The sequence below is a fragment of the Sinohyriopsis cumingii genome, chromosome 17, assembly GCF_028554795.1.
Source record: "Sinohyriopsis cumingii isolate HCF-2022 chromosome 17, ASM2855479v2, whole genome shotgun sequence".
Lineage (NCBI taxonomy): Eukaryota > Metazoa > Mollusca > Bivalvia > Unionida > Unionidae > Sinohyriopsis > Sinohyriopsis cumingii.
The window spans coordinates 54,509,355-54,534,301 of NC_142977.1; the positions used below are offsets into that span (position 1 = coordinate 54,509,355).

Consider the following 24,947-nt stretch of genomic DNA (forward strand, 5'->3'; position numbering starts at 1 on the left):
TTTTGATCTTGGTAGTTGAGCCACTGGCTAATCCTGATATTATTTTGAAAGTGCTAACAAACTAAGACCTGTACAAATTTTAAGTCTCTAATGATTTAATTGACAAAATGGATTTAAGTTAGCAGGATACAGTAATCTTGTGTGGACAATAAACTTGGGAGAGAACAACATAACACATAATTTGATTTTGCTGTATATTGTAAATAAATCAATCTTCATAAAATAATAATAGGAACAATAGCAATAATAATAATGATAATGATATCTGGTGTACAGAAGTCACCTGTCAGCAGGATTTGTATTATCTCATTGGTGGCCACAAGTAACAGGTAAAACTGACTGTAGTTTTAATGAGCCGAAGTTTTCCACATTGCTTGTTATGTTTGCACATGTGTATTATGAGGTCCCTATCTATAAGAACAAGCACAAGCAAGAGGTCTCTTGCTGCATGTTAACCCTTCTGTGTCTGTTTTGAGACAAAATGGTATATATCTATTCCATGGTTAACCCTGCTGTGGCTGGTTTGAGGAAAAATGGTATATATCTATCCCATGGTTAACCCTGCTGTGACTGTTTTGAGGCAAAATGGTATATATCTATCCCATGGTTAATCCTGCTGTGGCTGTTTTGAGGAAAAATGGTATATATCTATCCCATGGTTAACCCTGCTGTGACTGTTTTGAGACAAAATGGTATATATCTATCCCATGGTTAACCCTGCTGTGGCTGTTTTGAGGAAAAATGGTATATATCTATCCCATGGTTAACCCTGCTGTGACTGTTTTGAGGCAAAATGGTATATATCTATCCCATGGTTAACCCTGCTGTGACTGTTTTGAGGAAAATTGGTATATATCTATCCCATGGTTAATCCTGCTGTGACTGTTTTGAGACAAAATGGTATATATCTATCCCATGGTTAACCCTGCTGTGGCTGTTTTGAGGAAAAATGGTATGTATCTATCCCATGGTTAACCCTGCTGTGACTGTTTTGAGGCAAAATGGTATATATCTATCCCATGGTTAACCCTGCTGTGACTGTTTTGAGACAAAATGGTATATATCTATCCCATGGTTAACCCTGCTGTGGCTGTTTTGAGGAAAAATGGTATATATCTATCCCATGGTTAACCCTGCTGTGACTGTTTTGAGACAAAATGGTATATATCTATCCCATGGTTAACCCTGCTGTGGCTGTTTTGAGGAAAAATGGTATGTATCTATCCCATGGTTAACCCTGCTGTGACTGTTTTGAGGCAAAATGGTGTATATCTATCCCATGGTTAACCCTGCTGTGACTGTTTTGAGGAAAAATGGTACCAGTAAATTTCTATCCCAAGCTTAACCCTGCTGTGGCTGTTTTGAGGCAAAATGGTACCAGTATATTTCTATCCCAAGGTTAACCCTGCTGTGGCTGTTTTAAGGTAAAATTGTGTGTCTGTCCCAAATATAACCCTGATGTGGCTGTTTTGAGGCAAAGTGGTATATTTCTATCCCAAGATTAACCCTGCTGTGGCTGTTTTGAGGCAAAAGTCATGTATATCTATCCAAAGCTTAACCCTGCTGTGACTATTTTGAGACAAAATCATACATGTCTAACATTGCCTTCCAAGGTGATGTTTTAATGATTAATCAAAATAGATATTGTGGTGGTCCCTCTACTAAGTACAATGACCCCTTTGAAAAATTAGGTCATCCATAAAATAATTTTACACCATTGCATCCCCTGGAATATATACAGAGTAAAAGGAATCTAACTTTTAATGAAACAATAACAACATCTATATAATGATTTACACCAATGTATTTCATGGAGTATATATCGAGTATCAGGAATCCAACTTTTAATGAACTGATAACGACATCTACATAATGATTTACACCACTGCATTCCATGGGGTGGATATTGGGTGTCAGGAATCTAACTTCGAATTAAATGATGATGACATCTCAATTTTGAACAAAATATCTGAGATCAAGTCAGATCTGTTTATCTGAAAATCAAATTAATAATATGTATTCATTGTCATGGTTTGTGTCAGATTCATAATGCAATATCTCGCTGAATGAATTATTTAATTGAGAGATTTATTTTTTATTAAACAACTTACTTGTTCATTCATTCATTAATTCATTCATTCATTCACTCATTCATTCATTTACCTCATCTTTTTCAATACAAGCTAGTTTTGCTGCAATGTCTTTATTATCTTCATCAAGTTTTCTCAGCAGCATTTCACTGGTCTCTGTGATTTGTGGTTCCATTTCCTAGAGAACACAGTAAAGACACTTGCATAAGCATATTCTATAAACTATGAGAATCTGTGAATTATTTGCTTTCTGAGATCTGACCCTGAAAAAATGTGTGCATTTGCCTATTAAGACTATTTTGTATAAAAAAAACACACTACCTTTCTTTGGGCTTGTGCACGTTAAAGCAATGTCACTTCTCATATATACCGGGTTCATGAACTATTGCAAAACTTGTACAGCGTATTATAACATCTTCTAAAAAAACTGGTCATTTAAGTTGCCCCAAAAGAATTTATTTCTTAGAATTCAACAAAATCAGCAACTTCTAAACAAAGTTTGCATATTTTGCTGTTCAATTAAAATATAATGAGTTATTTTAGTTTTCACAGTGAAACCTACTAAGTTTTAACAAAGTGCAATGATGAAAACTTAATGTGTAGCAACAATTGACAGTTACAGAGTTATGACAATAAAAAAACTAATTCATTTGTAAAACTGAAAAACTACTGTGCTGTACCTATTATAACTTTCTGAACTATGCAAATGAGAATTATGATGACTTAAACAAACTGAACTGTGAAAATGAAAACTTACCAAGAGAAACACCAAAATGTTCACAAAATTTCACTTCCTCTGACATATGTCATTTGCTTGTAATTCAATCTTTGTAGTGCAAACTGACAAATACTGGGGCTTTTATCTGAAATCTCTACCATTTTTAAGACAGAATTATTTCATACCAATTTATATCCTATTTATGAACTAGCCAAAGTGTCTAAAATACAATTTGCCCTGTCCCTGTTCTGACAAATTCATTTTGTTACCCATACTCATACGATGATGAAACCACTATGATTTCTAGAAAAAGTTTAAAGAAAACTGAGTATACTTTTGAAAACCTTTTTATAAAAGAATTATACTCATTTTTGCTTTCTTAACTTGGGCATTCACTCTGAGTGCTTAGCTTCTTATTCAAACCCTGTAGCATGTCCACCAGTGTTTTGATAATGAGATCTGAGAATGCATGCCCACTGTGTTGGAGCCACATTGACTTTGCCACATTCATATTTCTGTGCAATTTACCAGGAAACTTTTTCCAAATCAGTTTTCATGCATGATCTGCCACTATGATAGGAATCCTATTTTCAATAATTAATTCCAAAGAAGTACTTCAATATTTATCATGTCAGTTTCTGCCTTTCAAACGCTAAAAAAGTAAAGTCATTTTCCCACTGCTATCCTCTGCCTTTCCAAAGGATAAGTGTTTTTTTAAACTCAAATGTTCTCCAATATCAGTTACTCTTCCACAGGAAATGGTTACATCCATTGTAAAAACCTTGCAAATAAATAGCATAGCTTTCTCCAAATCCAGAACTGCCTATAACAGAGAGAAAAAAACGAGAATTCTCATCCCTGTATTTCTACTAAAACGTAGCCTTGACACATGTTGCACTCTTCTGCTTATTTGAACTGTAACCTGCTTGTTACATAGTTATCAGAGCAAACATAAAGCAAATACAAATGGCAGTTCTTGTGTAGCAGTCCATGTGCAAGCTAAACAGAAGTCACACAACCTCCAATAACAGGTTATGATGCAAGTATGAAGTGTTTGAAGTATCTGAAAGAAGATTTTGACAGAAAATATGGTTTTACCTTTCAAACTAAACACTGCTTTACATGATTCTCATTTTTTATTAATCTGGTCATTAAGCAACTTTAAATCGGAATCTCTGGATTCAGATTTGGAATTCAAAATTTTGAATGGAAAATCAAACTGATTCCAACCAAATTGAAACAGTTAACAAGTATGCTGTAGTATTTATTCTGACCTAAATACTCACAGCATGTTTACAAATAACTGATTAACACCATTCATGGATTTTTTCTTTAAACAATACATGAACCCATAAGTCAAAATGCTGGGATTAACTTTAAATTTAAAATTTGAACCCTGTGCAAGATAAATTGTAGAGCAAAAAGTAAGTGGTGACAATGAAAACTTGCTGAGTGGTGATGATGAAAACTTGCTGAGTGGTGATGATGAAAACTTACTGACTTTATATGTTGAGAACTTACTGAATTGATCACACTCAATTCCTGATGCATCTCCTCCACAGCAGCTTCATGTCTTTCTTTGCGACTGGAAGCAATTCTCTCAATGATGTCAGAACCATCTTTGGCAGGTACTGAAAGGTTGTAAATGGACCTGCTTTTAACCTGATATCATTTGACTTGCATTATTAGAATCAAAAGACTTGAAAATAAATTAACACAGTGTTGCTATCTTATGTCACATGCATTAGAATCTCTTCAGATAATACTGCAATATGTCACTGGCACTGGTATCATTTCAGGTCACAATGTTACCATTCTGTGTCACACATGTTAGGATTATTTCAGGTCACTATGTTAATGTCATTTGGGATCACTTCAGGTCACAGTGTTGATATCTTATGTCAAAGGCATTGGGATCACTTTAAGTAACTATGTTACAGGCATTAGGATCACTCAGATTGCCATGTTACTGACTTGAGTCACAGGCAGTGATATCACTTCATGTCACAATGTCACTATCCTATACCACAGGCATTAAAATCACTTTAGGCTCTTTATTAGTTTTAATTCTCACCCAGTTCAAGCAATCAATCAAATTGTTTGAAGAAAAAAATAAAGCCATTCAGACAAGAAAATCTGAAGAGATAAGGCTGCTACCTCAGAGTGTTTGGTGCACTACACTCTTTTCACAAATCTTTATTCACAGAAAAGCTAGGGCAAAACCTTATAACATAATGGAAGTGGTTTTCTATATGATGACATTCAAAGCAGGATTTTGCCTATAATTTTACTATAAGCACTGTTTAGCAACAACCATAGCACAACAAAGATGCTCTCAGTTGATTTTCTTGTCTGAATCATTTTGATTTGTCAAACACTTGGTCCAAATGTTATAAGTGGCTGAGGCATACAGCAATTGTCAAAAGGCCCAAAGTGTTTTGCATAAACTGTACATAGGATGGTGAGACTGATGTCAAATGGGATCACTTTAGTAAGTTATTATGTTATATGAGGATTTTTAGAGTTAGCATATTATTTATCTCAGTATCTACCATTGTTTTGAAATGCATATAGGACTAAACTTTCCCCAGATATACTTTACACTTTACAAGTCTATACATGTGTGCAAATGTTGTTGTTGCTGTGAAGTTTAATGCCATTTTTCAGCACACGATAGGCTATACATGGCGGCCAGTATTAATGGTGGAGGAAGAACCTGGGGAAAACCCCAGAAAGAACCACAACCCACGAGAAGCTACTGGCAAGCTTTCTCACATACCCACATTAGCCGAATCCGAGACTCGAACCCACGCAGACAGAGGTGACATGGCAGTGATCCGTAACGGAGAGCGCTTTAGACCACTCGGCCACTCGGGGCCCCCAAATGTGTATGCAAATGTGTGCAAATATATATATGCATGTGTGTACTCATTAAAATAAAGTTCTGATTATAGCATAGTCTTTTAATCCTTGGCTTCCAACTGCATGCAACAAAGATCCTGATTTGCCATTGCATAATGGACCTACAGATCAGGATCTATGTTGTTTAACTGATTACTCCTTACTAACTGCATGAGCCATGTTCTGTCTGTACATTATGCAATGGCAGATCTGGATCTGTGCAGCTTGCAGATGGATTTGACTTATAAGTGAGTATATATAGTGTCTCCTTTACTTTGTGCATCTTACGGAATCCTCCCATCTCAAAAATCCTTGTAATGTCTGAATGAAGCTTTGCCAAAATTTCAAAATGACTTGAATGGCTTATGAGATGGGGTGACATATTACATTGTAATGATGACGAGATGATGTCAGGTTTCACAAAAAACATGGACAGCTTCACTGGCTGATTGAAAAATACCTCCTGACTGTTTGCAAAGTGACATTAACTGATTTCCTTTCAAGTTCAAAACATAATTTTGGCTTTGACTATAGAAAGTATATCTAAATAAAAATTATGAGAGAGTAATTGGAATATAATTTTTACTTCAACTTCAAAAAGGCTGATGCACCTTCTAATGGTATGATTGCTAAAGCATTTAAACAGATCTCACACATCCATGTGTGAGTCTTGTTGAATGGAAATTTACGAGAGAGCAAGTACCTTCTATTTGTAACAGTGATCAATAAAGCATTTAATCAGATCTCACATATACATGTGGGAGTCTGGTTGAATAAGACTACAAACCCATTAGCAGCAGCTAAAGATTAACAAGACATAACCATGAAAGCCCTGAAAAGGTATGAAATATCAAATCTGTTTCCAAACTACGTGTGCAAAAACCTATACTTTCGTGTAGCTGTACCAGGACAATAACTTACAGACAACATCTGGAAGACCCCGGACATCCTTTCCAGCTATACTGCTATCCGATTCCCTCAGCTTAGTGTTGACATACTCTGCATATTGTCTGAAATGGAATAAAATTACACTTACAAAGTATTGTCAGTCATACTAATTTAATGTCACTAAACCTTTGCATAAAAAAAGGAAACTTTCTGGATATTTGCCAGAATTGTTTCATGATCAGCTCATTGGTCACATGACCATACTAAAATTTTGTTGGTATTATACTGAAAACCCTAATGTCTGCATGAATGTTTCATTAGTGGTAATTTTTAAAAAAACATTATTACTAGATATTTTTGTTACCTTGTTAGCATGTCTAATAATTTACTCTCTTTTTCTTCTCCCATTTTGTTAATATTATATTTGAGTGAACAAAGTTTTGGTCCATACTAGAAACAGCAAAATGGGGGAGGAGAGGCAAAAGGGCTGAGTAATGAAAGTGAATAAATTTATTTGTTGAGTAAGTTCATATCTTCAAAAATAAAAACTGACAACCAGCAAATTTTCTTGGAAGAAATTTAAGCCACAAATTCTTTTCTACTAAAGTATCACAGGGATTTTTCTACCATTTCAGAAGTGGGACTCAAGACTACTGGAACTGGGATAAACTTGACACAGACAAATTAAACAAATAATTTTTTTCAATGAATGTTGTGAGCTATGCATCATGTTTTAATTGCTTTAAGTAGTCAGTAGGTACTGTCATATACTTCCTGAATGGCAAACTTTCTATACTTTCCCATTAAAAGACTACCTTGATTTTTTCATTTTTATTAGTTTTCCCCTCATTTTTCACTTGGAAATGCAAATATGGATCAAAGATTTTGTTATTTTACTTGTTGTCTGAATCTCGAAACCAGCTCCTCCCAGTCTGAAAATTCTGAGTCTTAATTAGGAAAATACACACATTGTTGTTATTCAGAATGGAGCCTCAATTCAGCCCCAATATAGCCTAAAAAATTCAATCTTATGAATATTTGTTTGACTGAAAATAAAAATCAAACTTTGAATTATATCAAAATGTCAAACAATAAGAGATGCTGTGGATTATTAGACATTATGCAAAAGATACATTACTCTGTTGATAATTTGCAGGACAATGCTGGGGGGGGGGGATAGATTACTGCTTGTATCACAAGTGGAACATAATGCTCCATGGAACTCTTGTTCATCATGCCCATCACTGATCAATTTTCTTTTGACATTATGCATAGAGAGATTTAAGAAACAACAGAAACACTAATAATGAGAGATTTAAGTTTCTTCCAGCGGAACAAATAAAATGTAAATATGCTATTGCTTTACTCTGAACCCAACCAAACTTAATGGTCATATTTAAAAGCAAACAAACAGCATTAAAACTAGAGACTTTTATAAAGTAGCCCTCCCATCTAATAAAAAGGTTCATAGGAGCCACAAAAGTGTACCACACTCAAGCAGCACTACCTCATACTGAGGTATGTTACCAAACTAAGGGAGTATGCTGTACCACAAACCACAAACGTGTACCACACAGTAAATCAAACCATGTCATATTTAAATATATTACAAGGATAAGAGAGTATGTTGTATCCCAAACTATAAAAGTGCACCACATTGTAAGTAAAGCTAGGTACCTCATACTAAGGTATAACAAGGACAAGGGAATACATTGCTCCCAAACCACAAAAGTGAAGCCACCTCATACTGAGGTATATAAAAAGGATAAGAATGTATGTTTTACCCATGGAAGCCACAAAAGTGTACCACACTGTAAGTGAAGCCACCTCATCCAGAGGTATATTACACGGGTAAGGGAGAATACTGTATCCCAAACCACTAAATAGTGTATTTTGTGACAAGAAACCACATAATAGTTGCTTTTACCTGTCAAGAGCAAAACCAAAATCATAAAAGAGATTTATTGTTTTTTTAAAAAGATGTCTCCTATCATGTCCATCAGTTAATACAATGTATCGCCCTATGACCTTGAAATAATATCAGTCATCATAACCTAATCAGGTCATGGAACCCACTCAAGGTATTTAAGTATCCAATTGTGATCACAAAAAGTCTTATCATAAATATACTACATAGGTGTTAACAAATTATTTTTACAAAATTCTGTTCCTGAATATGTTTTGAAATAATAATTTTGGCATGCAGGAGATTTCACTGAATGATAGGAAGGACAGGAAACACTCTTCATCTCAGGAGAAAAATGAACCTGGCCGAAGGTTCACATGCATGTATCATATGCAAAACCATTGGATTAAAATGTAGGTCATGTGGAACCATCCTCTCTGTGTTTGCACAATAGTACTGTATATAGACCTTCTATATTCATGATATACAAAGATTAAGAACCCCTTTGGTTGCTGTGAAGTAAAAATTTAACTTCAGTGAGAAGAAAATCATAATGCTTTCCAAAATTTTCAGTTAGAATTGTTTCTACACTTTTAGAGTATTTGGGTAGTAATTGTCACACTTCAATAGACAGTCCATTTTCTAGTTTTGGCTGATTTTGTGGTTATTCATTACTCATTGAAAGAACAAAAATAAATCATCCTCTATAATTTCTGAATTTACGGTATCAGAATTAATGCTGTTTAGCTGCATAACAGGAAAAAAATATTCATGCCTGTATATACATTGATTTTACATGCAGAGACTATATGATTCAAAATTATCCTACTAACAATTTGGTATGAATTGCATTTTTGTAAAATTAAATTAATTTACACAGCTTTTAAAAATAATCACAAATTCGTCCATATTCAAAATATCTACAGTTATAAGGTAAATTGTTCTGCTACAAAGGTAAGTGCATTTATTACGTCAATTGCTTTATTTCTCTTTGACTCCAAAATATTACATTTTTCTGGGAGGAAATAAGTTGTAGGTGTCTCTACACTTACCAATCATCCATAGCAAATATGTCACTTAGAAATCACACAAAACAGATGGAATATTGTTGACAGCATGTAACATAGATTAAAAACAAAGATCACCATTTGTAACAATTGTGACTGTTTTAAATAAATATTTGTGGCCAAGGTTCTATGTAAAATCTTCAATTTCATCCATTTAAGGTTTAAGCACTCTGTTGTTTAAAAAGAATACATAAACTATTGATGCCAATCTTCTGTATTATTCAAAATGAGCAGTTCATTTCCTGACAAAAGTTGTTTTTGTCATTTTCAAGACATTTTATATAAAACCCTTTACATTCCTTTTTTCGATGATAGTGTATACCAAAACATGTATTACCAATTGCTGTAAATTACAATCTGAGGTTAAATTTCTTCTATAAGTCTCCATTGCTTTAGTATTCTGGTTATAAGGCTGCATTGATTTTAGTTATCTTTTAATAATAGTGCATTGCCTTTATTATGCCTTTATAAGATTGTCATTAGTATGCTTTTGTGAGACTGTATTGCCTTTAGTATATTTTTTATAATACTGCTTTGGCTTTATTATGCTTTTGCAAAACTGCATTGTCTTTAGTATGCTTTTTATAAGACTGCTTTGCCTTTAGTATTATTTTATAAAAAAACATTGCCTTTAGTATGCTTCTTATAATATTGCATTGCCTTTAGAATGCTTTTTAAACAATGCATTGACTTTGTTATGCTTTTCATCAGATTGCATTGCTTTTAGTATGCTTTTTATAAGACTGCATTGTCTTTAGTATGTTTTTAAAGAGTATGAAGTCAGTTTTAATGAAGAATATACTTCTCAGTTGACAAAACATATCCAAGTACCATCTTCATTAATGAAAACAATAACACACAAGATGTCTTGGTGAAACCATATTTTGGCAAAAATACTCTTACCTTCTATTATTCTACTAGGATTGACCCCTACAGATGCTTGCAAAAAATATACAGGTGAATTAAAGTGGATTGATTTAGGTAATTATGAGAAAATGCCCGCAAAATCTACCCAAAATTGATTATCATTCTTTCTTATGGACCAAACAAATTCTGTTTCAAGAAATTATTAACTGATGCTCAGATGGTATTCTCCTAATCCATCTATGTTTTAAAGCATACATAAATTTAAAAACATGTATCAAAATTTTTCATTTTATTTTGTTTTGCTTCATTTCAAAGAAACTTGTAAAATATTCATTTAGCTGATCAAGTACCTGTTCTGAGGGATTTGGTAAAATCAATAAAAGGTGAGAAAGTTTTGAGACTGCAAGACAATTTATCACTGCTATCTTTTCAAATGATGTAAGAATACACTTATTCCATGATACAAGCAAATTTGTTTATTTATCTAATTTTGCTGGGATAGTAAAAAAATTGGGATCTTCTTTAAGATTGTTAAAGACTTAACCCCCACAAAAACAAAGTTACTGCAGTCCCAGATAAGTTTATATTCTGAACAAATTTCAAACTTTCTGCCTGTTCTACTTCCAAGCCATATTACTTTTGCTTTTTTCTACATTAATACTTACACATAAGAATTCTTAACAAACAATCTAAAACAGACCTCAGAGACATTGTGGAACCATCAAGAGTGAGTGATGTTTTGTCTGCTTAATCAGAATTAACAAAGGTTGTGTTACCAACATGTATTCCTTTATTATTCTATTTTAATCTTCTCATACGAGCCAATACATCTGCACAAAAAATAACGATATATGGGAAGAAAAGATAGTCTTGCCTACAACCACTTTCAATATGAAACGATTTATATACTTCTCAATTAATAATTAAACCTGACGTTAAAATAAAATAACTTAATATATTTTATAACTTATTCACCAAAATTAAACATTTTCATTACTGAACCTATCAACAATCAAACAACAAAATCAAATGATTTTTAAATCAATTAAAAGGAGCTGACCAGGAATGTTATGCTTTCGAGTGCAAACATCAAATCATAAAAATTATAATAATCTCACCAATTTATCTCTCTTTTAAGAACTTTGATCTTTGTGTATAAATGTGTAAGTAAAGATAAGATCCTATTTGCTATACATGCAAAAGAAATTTTAACTGATACATTAAGAAGTCAAATAGGTCTAAAGCTTGAAAATATTGCTTAATCTTATCAATTTTTGGTAAACACAACACAATACCCTCTTTCTGGATAGAAGATAATTCCAATGTTCATATTCACAATTTAATGCTTTCACAAAGAGGTATTCAATATCTTTCCAAAAGAATTTATAAAATTCTGCTGTGAAACCATCAGGTCCTGGGCTTTTGTAACTTTGCATTATTAGTGGCTTCTAGCTCGCTTCATTCAATTATTATGAATATTATTTTAATTTTTGAATATTTCTCTCCTTTATCATCTATTAATGATATTCATTTGCATCATTTCTTTCTTTTAATGATTTTATCTCTTTAATTAGTTGATTTTCCTGTCAACCTTTGTAATTCCTCTATTTCTAACAATAGTATATCAGAATAAAAGTGATGACTAATTGTTGATTTCAGATTATTAGAGGAATATTTAGCAAATTATCTAATTGGTTTATACGTTTCATGGATGGGCTTAAGTCAAACATACCTATCCAACCTCATCCATGCGTATACACCAGCAAGATATTTACACTCCTCTTCTGACTATGGTATACTCACTATTCCCACTATGAAAATGAAGCCATAAGGACAATGTTCTTTTGCATACCAGGGCTCAGCAATGTGGAATAAATTGCCCACTGAACTTAGACACAAAGACACTGTGATCTCATTCAAGAATGCTCTTAAAACTCACTAATTTGACTGCAAGAACAAACTTAAAGACCTAATAATGTTTCCTACCTTAAATATTTCAGCATGTTTTTTGTTTTCTAATTTCATAGTGTTTGTTTTTTGTAATTATATCATTATATATTTTTTTTTTAAGTTTTAGGTGTTGTGTAATGTTGTAAAGCCCTTAGAGCTCCTAAAGATTAGGCGCTATACAAAGTCCTCATTATTATTATTATTAATATCATTTTCAAGTATTATTATTATTATTATTATTATTATAACTATTATACAAATTTACTAGTAATTTACTTTCTGAAAGGTTTCTTTAACTTTCTTTATGTATTTTGAGTCTTTGAGCAGTGAATTATATCTCCAAAAGATTTTTTTTCTTCTGGTTTCCTTTTGAATGACTATTTTCATTGTATCAAAGAGTGATTAGTCCTTATGTCCTGGTTCAATATTAACATTTTAACCAATGTAAATAAATTTTCATTTACCAAAAGAAATAAAGTCTTGCTTGTTTTATAGGATTACTATTCATCAACATGTATGTACAGTCACATGTACATTCAGCTCTATCTGAATCAAAGATTATGAAAACTTACTTGTAGACCACAGGATTTTCCACATATGGGTCATTGGGAAATCCATCAACCCATGTTCTCTGACGTTCACCAAGGAGACCATGTTCAATTTCCTCCTTAGACAAGTGGACTAAGGGAACGGATGTACTACCTCGCTTTTGCAATCGAGGTTGTGGTGCACTAGAATCACGATGGATCTTTGTAAGACTTCTATTTAGCTGCACCTGTAAAATAACAGTTCATCACAAAATGTATTGTACTTTTCAAGTTATTGTCAAACATGTTACTTTTAAAATAACAGCACAGTAATTACATGCATAAAATAGACTTAGATGATTGATCTCTTTCAAATACATGAACTGAAATTCTGTCCCTTTATTTTATTTCCAAAAATATATATATTTCATCTAAGAGATGTATTTGAGTAGAATCTAACAACCAGAACATAAACAACACCTAAAAGGGAAGTAACTCAATTTAAATTCTGAACTGCACAAAAATGTTGCATACATTTCAGTTGTTGTTTGTTCCTAAACAATTCAAAAGGTGGGTAAGGAATGTGTTTTCTCTATCCTCTTTTAGATTTATAGTGAAAAAAGTATACTGGCACTTAGTTTAAGTGGTTATTTTACTCTGTGTCTATAATATTTTGAATTTAAGAGTAAGCAATTAGTATGCCTCCATATATCAGCATGGCCATTTAAATTTACCATGAACTGATAATTGTGATTGTATTTTACATTGTTGAAAAGATAATTTTGTCAACATCATAAGAAAACTGCTCAATATTAAATTAAGACATATGATGGATACATGCCTACTAGATGAGAGTCAAGATAATTATCTGATGGCATTCAATTAAAATTTATTAGAAATATGTCTTGTTCTTTGGTTAGCATAATGAATAATCTCACTGCCATCCAAACAAGGTATGCATCTTTTCAACATCAAGCTTATATTTCACTTCATTTCTTGTTGAAATCTAATTTAGATCCTTTTATATACCTGAGCATCAAAAAGCTGTCGATAGATTTTTCCACTTGGCACTACTCTAATGTTAGCTGTTGTTTCTGCCATGTTTTCTGTTAAAGGTGAGTTATGGTTTCCAGAAATTAACGTTCTAGCTTCTGAAATAAACAAATATCATAAGATTAGTATTACTATAAGATTACTATTAAAATATTGCACTATTTTATATGGCACTTAACAAATTCTTTTTTATATGTCTTATATATAAACAATTGAGGAGTAGAATGTTTGTTATTAGGTTAGTTTTATAGTGCATTATATTCTAGCTGCACATATTGTTATTACTGCTTTAAATGCATAATGTAGCCATTAATTTACTATACCTCACACAATGTACATGATTTCATCGGTACTTTGACACTTCATTCAAGGCACATGTTTTACTAAAGGAGGAGTCTGACTGTGCATGAAAAGATTAAAAACAAGATGGACAACAAAAATTTAAGGGTGTAAAAGTTACTATTTTTTCAGTTTTTCTACTCGTACAAGTTAGCTATTCATGGCATACTCAAAGTAAGAAACCATTTTTACCCCTTATTGCAACCAGTTGAAAACCAAGTCTCCACTTCATATCTATTGAAGACTACTTAATAAAGACAGGTTCCATATATTTATGCAAAAGAAAATTCTGGACTTACCAAATTGATGATTTTGATAAAGGCAGTGAATGAAAATTCAATGACTTTATCAATAAATAATATTCTTACATTATAATATATTCTAGCAAAAAACTTAAACAAAAGTGGATGTTAACTAAGTTGCAGTAACTTTTAAAAAGAATGCAATTCCAACTCTATAGTGGGGCTTTACTAACTTTACCAAAAGGCAAATAAAGTCACAAAATTCATAAAAGAATTCCCAGGATTTCCATGACAAGAAAAAAAGAAAAAGGGAATCATTACATAGCAGAGTTTGGAAAGGGGCAAAGAATCTAATATATACAGCACAATGCATCATTCATTAAGTGAAATCCACACCATTATGTAAGCCACTTAATGCATCTGCACTGTGTCCATTGTGGACAAAGCAAAGTGGTCATTGTGCTGTTCATGTTGTCATTCATAGTGGACAAATTAAGTTTCACTGCCTCCCAGGAAACCTGCAGCAATATATATGAGACAGTTTAAATTGTAGGAAACTTACCTCTCAGCTGAGCTACAGCAGACAGAGTGAATTGCTCTTTTTAAGCTGTACTTAAGATTAAAGATTTAAAAATCAAAGAATCTTATGAGAATATTAAGGCATTTATATATTTAAAAAACAACTACATATACAATGGTGAATTGATTTTAATAACCTTGGCTATATGTAGATCTGTAAGAAATAGAAAGTCTGCTTTTGAAAAGAACAAACAAACAAAAAAGATAAGTAAGAGCTGGGTAATACAAGAATAGAGATGCTGAAGCAACCTGGAAGATGACTGCCAGGACTATTCAATGAATAAATAAATAAAAATTTGTAAAGAAAGATGTTTGTTTATCTGGCTTTACAATCATCTGCTTACCAGGTTTACATACAATGAATGTGTACTGATATCCAATAGCCTATGAGAAGCCAGTGTACTGGACATGTGTTTAAATTAACCATAGATCTTCAAAAGATAAGAAGACCATACTAAGTACATGTTGTTGTAGGTCTTGTTAACAGTTTAGAAAATATACTTTTAACCATTGGGTTTAGTCTTCTGAAGAGTTTAATGTTTATAAATTTAAGGGTAAATGTAAGAAAAGAGAATATTTTAACCAAATGTTGATATGATTTTATTTCACATATTCCTGCAGTCCATATGACACATACAACAAAACAGTTTCTGAATGTTATGCAAGTATTGCTTTATTATTATGTTGCTAGTGCAGCACTAAGTTATTACATTTTAATCTGACTGACCTCCTGAAAACTTAGATGGTGCCCATAATACATATACAAAAGCATATTTACAAAGAGTTTAGTAATTAGGCAAGGTTATTAAAGTTGTTCATAGGCTAAGTGTGTGTGTGTGTGTGTGTGCATGTGTGTGTGTGTGTGTGTATGTGATTTGGAATTGTAAATAGCTTTAACAATTTTTCAGTCATATCGCTACAATGTCTGCAGTGTGGCAGTTTTATAGTGATGTCTAACACTAGGGCATCATGCTGCAGACATGTAGTGAGTTTTTATGGTAATGCATATCACCTGAATAGTAGTAAACCCTCATGTGCAGTGTTCTGTGTCTGGTGTCTTTCATAATTTACAGTACTTCTGCAGAGAACACAAAAATGATAGAAAACAATACATTTTCCTTCTTCAGATTCATGTCTTCAAATACAGTCTGAATTCATCCAAGAAACTGCTATTCCACACAAGACTAAAACACAGCCTTTGCATGGGTGAAGAATGCACATGTGACATGTTTGTTTTTTCTAGTGTATTCCTCCTCTTCAATTTTGAGTAATATTTTCTGTCATTATACATATCCAGATCTGTGCTCATTACTCATAGTCTTGGTACACTCATATTAACAAAAGCAATAACTATAACCATTGCGATAATGCTAGCCCAGTTCAGAGCTGCAAAGATCAGGTCATGCTGACATATATCATATTACATAGTAATATTACATTATATTACATTTAAAAAATATGTATTAACCCTTACCATAGTCTAACTCTACAGTGTACAATGTTGACCATGATCTGTATGGATTTTGGTGTAAGTTATAACAAGTCCAATAAATAAATCCCCCAAATCTGAATTGATACTGACGTCACCTGTTCATTAAAATGTGCAGTGTTGCTGCATGCAAATCTATCAAAAACACACCTTTGTACACCATAGGCACATACTGGTAAATGGTAACAGCAATATCTAGCGTGAAATTCAAAATGGCCACAGGAAAGAGGGTTCTGCTATCCTACATGGATTTACAAGTCAACAAAGATTGGATTTGCTCTGGAAACAAACATAATGTACATGTCGCCAAAAGAACCCTTCAGCCTACGGTAGCTACACGGCCAGAAGAAATACCGGTAAGTGTATCAAATGTACACCGATGTATGCAGCCAAGACTGGCACCAGAATTTTTGCAGGTTTTAATGAATATGTGATATCTTCCCATAAAACGACAATCAATATAATCACGGGCGAGGGGCTGATATTTATCGCTCTAGGTTGACTCTGACTCATATGGCGGGTCTAACACCATCGCTCCTCCCCCACTCCATCATACAAATTAAGGTCGACGTCTTATATTGTAAGACTAACCCTTACGGTCAGTACTGCATAAGTCGTACCTGTAAACATTTAATTGTTTCTGCAATTTCTTAAAGATAACTAGGTCTCAACAAATGTATTATGTCATTCTAACGTACTCCTCTAATGAACAAAGATACATTCTGCAAATAAATATTTTAAAAAAATAAATTACCGATAAATCCTTATAATTCAACGGTAGCGTTTTATTTGTTGCCGTATTTTGGACGCCATTTTGGCGCTCATCGTTCCCACAGTAACATTGGTAAATATAGTTCGTAAACTATAAACGGATTCTAAGAAGGATATTACAATTCATAAACATTCTTTGATGACCATTTGTTTTCTTTTTATCAAATTATAATAACAAAAATAAATAATATTTTATTGTAATAATTATAATATGGAATAAACTAAAATAAAATACAATTATTTCATAAAGATTTAGTACTAGAAGATTATAAGTTGAACATACATCAAACCGGAAGTAACTTAAAAAAGATGGCGGCAAATATCACAGCTCTAATCGACAAACTTACAAATACAAGCAAACAACTTGATGTCCTAGAAGATTTAAAGACTGTTTTGGGTTCTCTTCACCCAACAGCCCTAAGAAATATCGTACCAAATATATCTATGAACGTCATCTTTGAATGTCTTAATACAAACGATAGGTAATGTGCGAGTGTATCAGTTTGCTGTGTCACCTAAACTAACACCCCGTTTTCGAGTATACGGTTTCTTGGATATCTATAGCTTTCACCGAAATCTGTCGCAGCAGTTTTCAGGCACTCCCAAATTAAGTTGGTTTTTTGTGTGATATCAACAAAAGAATAACTAATAATATGTTGGCATTTCGTGGACTTCACTGAATTCTTTTTACAGGTGTTATAGTAGTCCTACAATGTAAGACGTATCACATTCACAGTCACATGTTATTTATGTTTTAGTGCTACATCTTACTGCCTAAATAATGGCCTTGTGTAGCGTGTTGTGATGTCAGTTGACATCGGAATGAGTAGTCAAAGTTTCAGGAAAGTCTCACCCACTATGCAGTCCATATGGATGCTCTTGGGGCCCCGAGTGGCCATGTGGTCTAAAGCGCTCTCTGTTATGGATCACTGCCATCTCACCTCTGTCTGCGCCATTTTGAGTCTCAGATTCAGCCAATGTGGGTATTTGAGAAAGCTTGCCAGTAGCTTCTCGTGGGTCGGTGGTTCTTTCCGGGGTTTTCCCAGGTTCTTCCTCCACCATTAATACTGGCTGCCATGTATAGCCTATTGTGTGCTGAAAAATGTTGTTAAACCCCACAACAACAACAACAACAACAACAACAACAATGGATGCTCTTCTACAGATTTATGTGTAATTAATATTCTTACTGTGCTGTTTTTATCCAGGTGGAATCAAAATCTGACACTTGCAAATGGACGCATTTTCATGTTCCGTTGACATACATTTTGAATTTGTTGAAACACAGTGGTAGTCAAGGTATGCCTAAGCATGTTCATGTAGGTTCATATGGGAATATGTTTCTTGAACGAAAGAAAATGTTGCTTACTGTTCCAGCAGGCACTATAGACATAATATATTTTTATTTGTTTCGTTAAAAAATAATACTTCAGCTTAACCAGATTTTGGCATTCCTGGCTTCCATTGCTTTCCAGCCAGCTGAAATGTAGGCCAGTGAAACTTGAAAACAGTTCCATTTGATTGTTTGAGAATTTCAGTTTGTTAGGCAAAGTCCATCAGAATAAGTAAAGTTTTACTAATACATTATAACTTTAATTTGTAGAAAACGGACCGATATTCGCTGCAAAGTGTGTGAGATATTTTTGAAAATTTGACTTTCGTTACGATGTCTGTTCACATCAAGACATCCTGCACACCACTGTCATTTAGACGTCAGTTCAGTCATATAGGTGCACCAAAAAATAAAAACCTGACTATTTCAATAATAAATATTATTTAGAAATTGATTTCACATTCTTTTAAATGACAATTATTCACTTACTGTTGAATCCATATTTCATATGGAAGGTCATTATTTACACCACCAGCAAAATCAATGTTAAATTGTGGAAGTTTTTGGATGTGTGATCTGGTACAAACTCGACTGAATGTCTTATGCTGTGATATCACTGAAAGCAGCTAATGTTGAAAACAAATTCATGATACCCTATTAGTTGTTATGATATATCTGACTTTCTCTTTTCTTTACCCAGACTACAATTGTAAAAGTCCATTTTTATGATATTTAAGGCGCAGAGAAATCTATAATCAGGATTGAATAAGTTGTGGTTGAACTATTTTAGTATTAAATTTTACAACAACAATTAATATATCATTTTTTTTAAAAATAAATATGCCTACTTGACCACAATGACGTACACTTTAGACGGTTGTACGAAATGCACAGATATACCCTAAGGCGCCCCATTATACCTTTGATCTTGTATTATATAAGTATATGTTCTGTGTTGTTATAAAAAAAATGTCAGAAAAAGTTGATAAGTTGTAGTAAATGGTTAGATTTTCTTTGCGTAGCATAACATATAGTTCAATATGCATTTATGTAACACACTCATGTATACTACTGATATGCAGCTTTTATTAGTTTAGCTTTTACAGGGCATAAGAAAGGCTGTGAAACATTCAGGTTAAACACCAAACTAAGCTCTAGTCAGACCTTCATCTAGTATCAGCTGGAAATAAGATCAATATATGCTCAGTAAAAGTGGGTGTATTTGTGTGTGATTTCAATTTTTAGCATAGCTTTAACAATTTTTCAGTCATATTGCTAAGATGTCTGCAATATTGCTGTTTATAGTGATGTCTAGCACTGGGGCATCATGCAGTAGACATGTGTCATCGTGTCACACCCAGTCATACTATCCTGACGTTAGGCCAACCTGTCCTAACACTGACCTTTTAATGCTGAGCACCTAGTGAGGCAGCTGCTAGTACCATTTTTATAAGTCTTTTTTATGACTCGGCCAGGGTTTAAACCATCTGCATCTGAGACAGACACTCTAACCATTAGGCCATCTGAGCAGTCATGTGATTTCCTGTAATGATTTATCTAGCTGTAAAAAGAAAACAATCTAAACTACATTATCATACGAACCTCAAGATTTTTTTGTTGCTAAACACATCTGTTATTTCCTTTTCAACCTGGCTATTTTTACTTTACACCCAGCTACTTTTAAAAAACAAAAGCTGTGTCTCCCATTGGAGGAGGTTCATCAAACCCCCTCGCCTACTTTGGCAATTCACCCTCGAACTTTAAATTTAATGGAAGGCCCTATACATGGCACGAAAGGAACATAATACACTGTGTATATAACTCAAATTTGGGTGAATTTGGGGTATATTGCACACACCCAAATATACACAAAGATACCTTGATACACTATATAAATAAGGTACTTGTTACTTGGATATCATGCAACAGTGGAAAGCAAATTTCTAAATGTTTAAATTTGTTGTGCTCTTATAAACAAATTTTAAATAATAAAAAATGAACAAAATATATATATATATATCACTAGATATTTAAATTTGAATACAAGAAAAAATGTTTTCTTTAAAGCATTTGATACATTTTTCCAAATAAATATAAAATTGTAAACTCAGCATTGTCATATATCACATTGGCAAGATAATATACCTGTTGTGATCTGTCTCAAATGGCAGATGACAAGATAATATATCTTTTGTGCTTTCTTGTCAGTAATCAACTAGAAGCATGCTGTGAAGTTCTCAAGAAGCTGTTATCAGCAGTGGATGCTTCAGTTGTCCTGCACCATCTTCATGATGACTTGCTTTTGGGTCTAAAACATCCTGAAGTACCAGTGAAGCTCCTCTGCTTAAGCCAGGTAGCATTTCATTGATCATTCTCTGCCCTCTACATTTTTGTATTGTCAGTTTTGTTGCCAATCCTGAAAATATATTACAAATTTGTTTTGTCACTTCTTTTAAGTCTAGTTTCTTTCCTAGAATCACTGCAACATATGAAGAAATTTACTGGCTTTTTCCCCCATCTTTGAGATGATTGATTCTGCTCTCCACAGACTCTATCAACATTACTGACATAAAGTTGGAACCTAAGAGCTGAAAACATATCCTCCTTACACTTAGCCTGACATCAAGCTACAGTGTTCGATTATTTCATCACAGTTCAATAAAATGAGATGAATTTAAATGAAATCTCATTTATCAAGGAGATATGGTAGTCACAGTATTTCAGGAACTTGAGTCCCCCTTGTATCTAAGTTGGGAAGATTGATAGAAAAAATATTGAGTAAGGCTTAAAGGGGTCTGATTTTGTAGTGGCAGCAGCATTCATTAACATCAAGTAATTATTTTTGGATTAGCATTAAAATATCAAAATTCTTCATAAAATTATCAAAATCTTTCTACAGCATTAGCAGCATTAATCCCATAGCTGCCAAGTGTCCCATTTGTCCCATTTTTTGGACCTGAATACAAGTGTACTTTTTTCTTGCTATTGATAATGTTTTTTTTAATATAAAAAATTAATAAAAGATTTCCTTGCAATGTTCTGGTTAGAACGGGCTCTCGGTTCCATTCTGATAGAAATACTTTGTATGTATATAAGTTTTTTAATCAAGTTTTGTGTTTTATTTGGCTCTGACTTGAAAATCCACATTCCCAATGAATAATTAAAATGGGAAGTATCACAAGGCACTTAAGTTTTATGTGGGTCATTATGTCATGATATTTGGTGATATGACTTGAAATGAGTACAGTATAAACTATACACTGTAATTAATTTCAACTGATATATAGATTACATTGTACAATAATAGGTAAAAATACTTTGTCTGCCACATGAACAAGCAAACTTAACCTGAAAATGACAAAATCAAAAGTATTTCCAGACTGATTTGAGAGTGTGTATGTGTGTGATTTGGATTTTTAACAAAGCTTTAACAATTTTTCAGTCATATCGCAACAATGTCTGCAGTGTGGCAGTTTATAGTGATGTCTAGCACTGGAGCATCATGCTGCAGACATGTAGCATGTTGTCCAACCCAGTCACATTATCCTGACACCAGGTTGACCAGTCCTAACACTAACCTCTTAATGCTGAGCACCAAGCGAGGCAGCTGTTAGTACCATTTTTGTAAGTCTTTGGAATGACTCTGCCGGGGATCGAACCCAGGACCTCCCACATCCGAGGCGGACGCTCTAACCACTAGGCCCAGACTGATTTGAAACAACTTGTACATGATAGTGTATCCGTAGCTGTCTTCAAACAATGATGTTCCTCTGTGCAGACCTGTGGTCACTGATGTTATGGATAAGCAATCTCAACTTTACAGCTACTGTTAATTGCCTGTCTAAAGTTGGTACTTTTTTACCAGGAGGTCTGAGCTTCATGTTATACTCTGAATCAACTTATGTATGTCACATCTCTTTGTGATTTGTGATGTAATTTACTGTATGTAAAAAATAAATATGTTTTTCTAAAGTACAAAAAAGTTATATGTAGAGCATAATTATCATTTTGGGAAAGAGATCATGCACAAAAATATAGGACCCAACACTCAGAAGGATTTGTAAATATTTACATGATTGTCACTATTAAATTCACATGCATCCTATGCAATTGCTCTAATGCAGCATGCCCTAGTAATAAATGTTGTTTAAATTTTATCACATATATTAGAAAAGACAAGTTAGAAAATGAATAACCATGACAGTGACATAGATATTCCATCACATTTTTCTTCTTGCACCACATGATAAAAAATATGACCCAGTATGAGGCAGGGAGGTTGCAGGATGATTTTCATCTGTATTGTTCAGTTACCTGACGATTATGACCTTACTCATTTCCAAGGACAACACAGTAGAACCTGTCTTGAAAGACTGCCTCTTCTGCCAAAAAAATTTGGTCTCTCAAGACAGCTGGTCTCTCATAACAGGTAATAAGACTATAAAATCAGTAAATCTGTGCACGGAGATCCTGGTCTTTCAAAACATGGTCTCTCATAGCAGAGGTCTCTCAAGACAGGTTTTACTATACTATATTCTGTTATCAATTAATACCACTAAATAAAAAATTCCTTCTAGTTTTAATTATGATATCCATTGTCCCAAGAGCCAGATGGGTTTGCAGTGTTATCTACATGCTAATTAAATATGCTACAACTTTAGCCAGGTCATTCCAGCTGACACTTGTTTGAGGGCACGTTTCAGCAGACAAGGTCAGATTAGTCGGGTTACCAATCGGGAAATGAGACTACCAATAGGGTATTGTGAATATGATACCTTTTAATGACAGGCAATGGCAGGCGCTTACTCATGTCAGTTTCTCAACCAGTGACTCCTTTTGTTCTATCAAAATGAAATGTCAGAAATTCAAAGTAACAACTAGCATGAGCAAAGATCAATTCAAATGCCACCTAACCACAGGAAGTGTAAATGTACTTACTGATAAAGGGTAATCTTGTTTGTTGGGAAGGGAAAGGTCATTGTACCTGCAAAGAAAATAACACATCATGCGAAACAGTCATTCTTGGGATTTAACACAAATGGAGTCTCTAAGGATATAAATATTGTGAATATTTAAATTTGAGTTATGTACCTTTGACACTGAAGGAGTATGTTATGTATTGTATTATTTACTATTTTATTTTATAACTGTTTTCTCTCTTAGACAAAAGCTTCATCTAAACAGGGGCAATAAGGGGTAAAATAGCATGAAGGGCTGAAATCTTTGATCAGGGTATATTTTATTTTTATCATGAGGTGCATGAAGAAAACTGCAGTAGAATAACTGCCTCTCTCTTCAAAACAAAACTGGAAAAAGCATGTTAGAATCAGTGATAAAATCTCCTGACTGCCAGTAATCTGTAATAACATACAGTGATACATTTAATATGTATGAAACCGGATGTTACTGGTGAAAAAGACAATGTCAAGGTATGGATCTAGACTCATCTTATGCTCTGCATTGGCTTATATATCGATGAAGGAAGGAAAATTTACAAAATTAGCCAATTCAGCTTATTCTCCACATATCTTATAAGCTGGCAAATGTGGTACTTGTTGCTGGGGTTAATTCAAACTACCAGGTTAATGTGGCATTTTAGGTACAGTTTTGAACACTAAGAACAAAAGAAAATGCTTCTTGGGTCTGTTGATTAACTGTTTATACCTGTTTGTAATTAAGGTAATCTAGGTATTCCTGTCAGTTAGAATTAATTACAGGAGAAGTCAGGACTTCGAAAAATGAAAATTAATTTAACTCCTGGTAACAGAACTTAAGTATATTGTAAAATCATGAAAATAACCGTCTTTGAATTTCCCTTCCAGATATGCCGTGTGAGTCAGGAGGCGATAGAGGAACTGGTACAGAGTGTGGACATTGTTCAGCAGGTGGTCAGATGTTTAGCAGATGACAGTCTGGAGGTGGCTAAAAATGCAGGAGAGGTTCTCATATCGATAGGTGAGTTAAAGCATTTTTTATTATTCCTGCCCCAGTGTTTTTCTCATAAAAACTTAGATAGCGTTGTAAGTGTATATAGTAGCATAGCATGACAAAATTTATTCTCTCAAATGTGTGTTATTGACATTTTAAAAAATTCAAAATATAAAATATAAAAGAAAGTAAATATGTTTACACTGTATTCTTTATTTCCATAAGTTATATCATGTTCTCAAGCCAGAATTCTTCATAATAGATTTGAGAACACATTGTCTATCATCTTTTTTATTGAA

The 24,947-nt window shown here is 33.5% G+C and overlaps 2 protein-coding genes across 7 annotated transcripts in view; one reads left to right on the forward strand and one right to left on the reverse strand.

Annotated features, from left to right (window-relative positions):
* Positions 1 to 17,459, reverse strand: part of LOC149778776 (coiled-coil domain-containing protein 180-like) — a 135,407-nt gene extending 117,948 nt beyond the window's left edge. For all 6 annotated transcript variants that reach the window (XM_089939537.1, XM_089939534.1, XM_089939539.1 and 3 more), the window contains exons 1-6: positions 17,371 to 17,459; positions 13,944 to 14,065; positions 12,960 to 13,162; positions 6,631 to 6,719; positions 4,330 to 4,439; positions 2,164 to 2,268 (exon numbers count right to left, since the gene is read on the reverse strand). In XM_089939537.1, the coding sequence (XP_089795663.1) occupies positions 2,164 to 2,268; positions 4,330 to 4,439; positions 6,631 to 6,719; positions 12,960 to 13,162; positions 13,944 to 14,015 (579 nt within the window). In that variant the 5' untranslated portion in view covers positions 14,016 to 14,065; positions 17,371 to 17,459. The remainder of the gene's footprint in view (positions 1 to 2,163; positions 2,269 to 4,329; positions 4,440 to 6,630; positions 6,720 to 12,959; positions 13,163 to 13,943; positions 14,066 to 17,370) is intronic.
* A 229-nt stretch (positions 17,460 to 17,688) lies between these two features.
* Positions 17,689 to 24,947, forward strand: part of LOC149778778 (26S proteasome non-ATPase regulatory subunit 5-like) — a 33,387-nt gene continuing 26,128 nt past the window's right edge. The window contains exons 1-3 of the mRNA XM_089939541.1: positions 17,689 to 17,869; positions 20,929 to 21,073; positions 24,543 to 24,675. Coding sequence (XP_089795667.1) covers positions 17,697 to 17,869; positions 20,929 to 21,073; positions 24,543 to 24,675 — 451 coding nt within the window. The 5' untranslated portion in view covers positions 17,689 to 17,696. The remainder of the gene's footprint in view (positions 17,870 to 20,928; positions 21,074 to 24,542; positions 24,676 to 24,947) is intronic.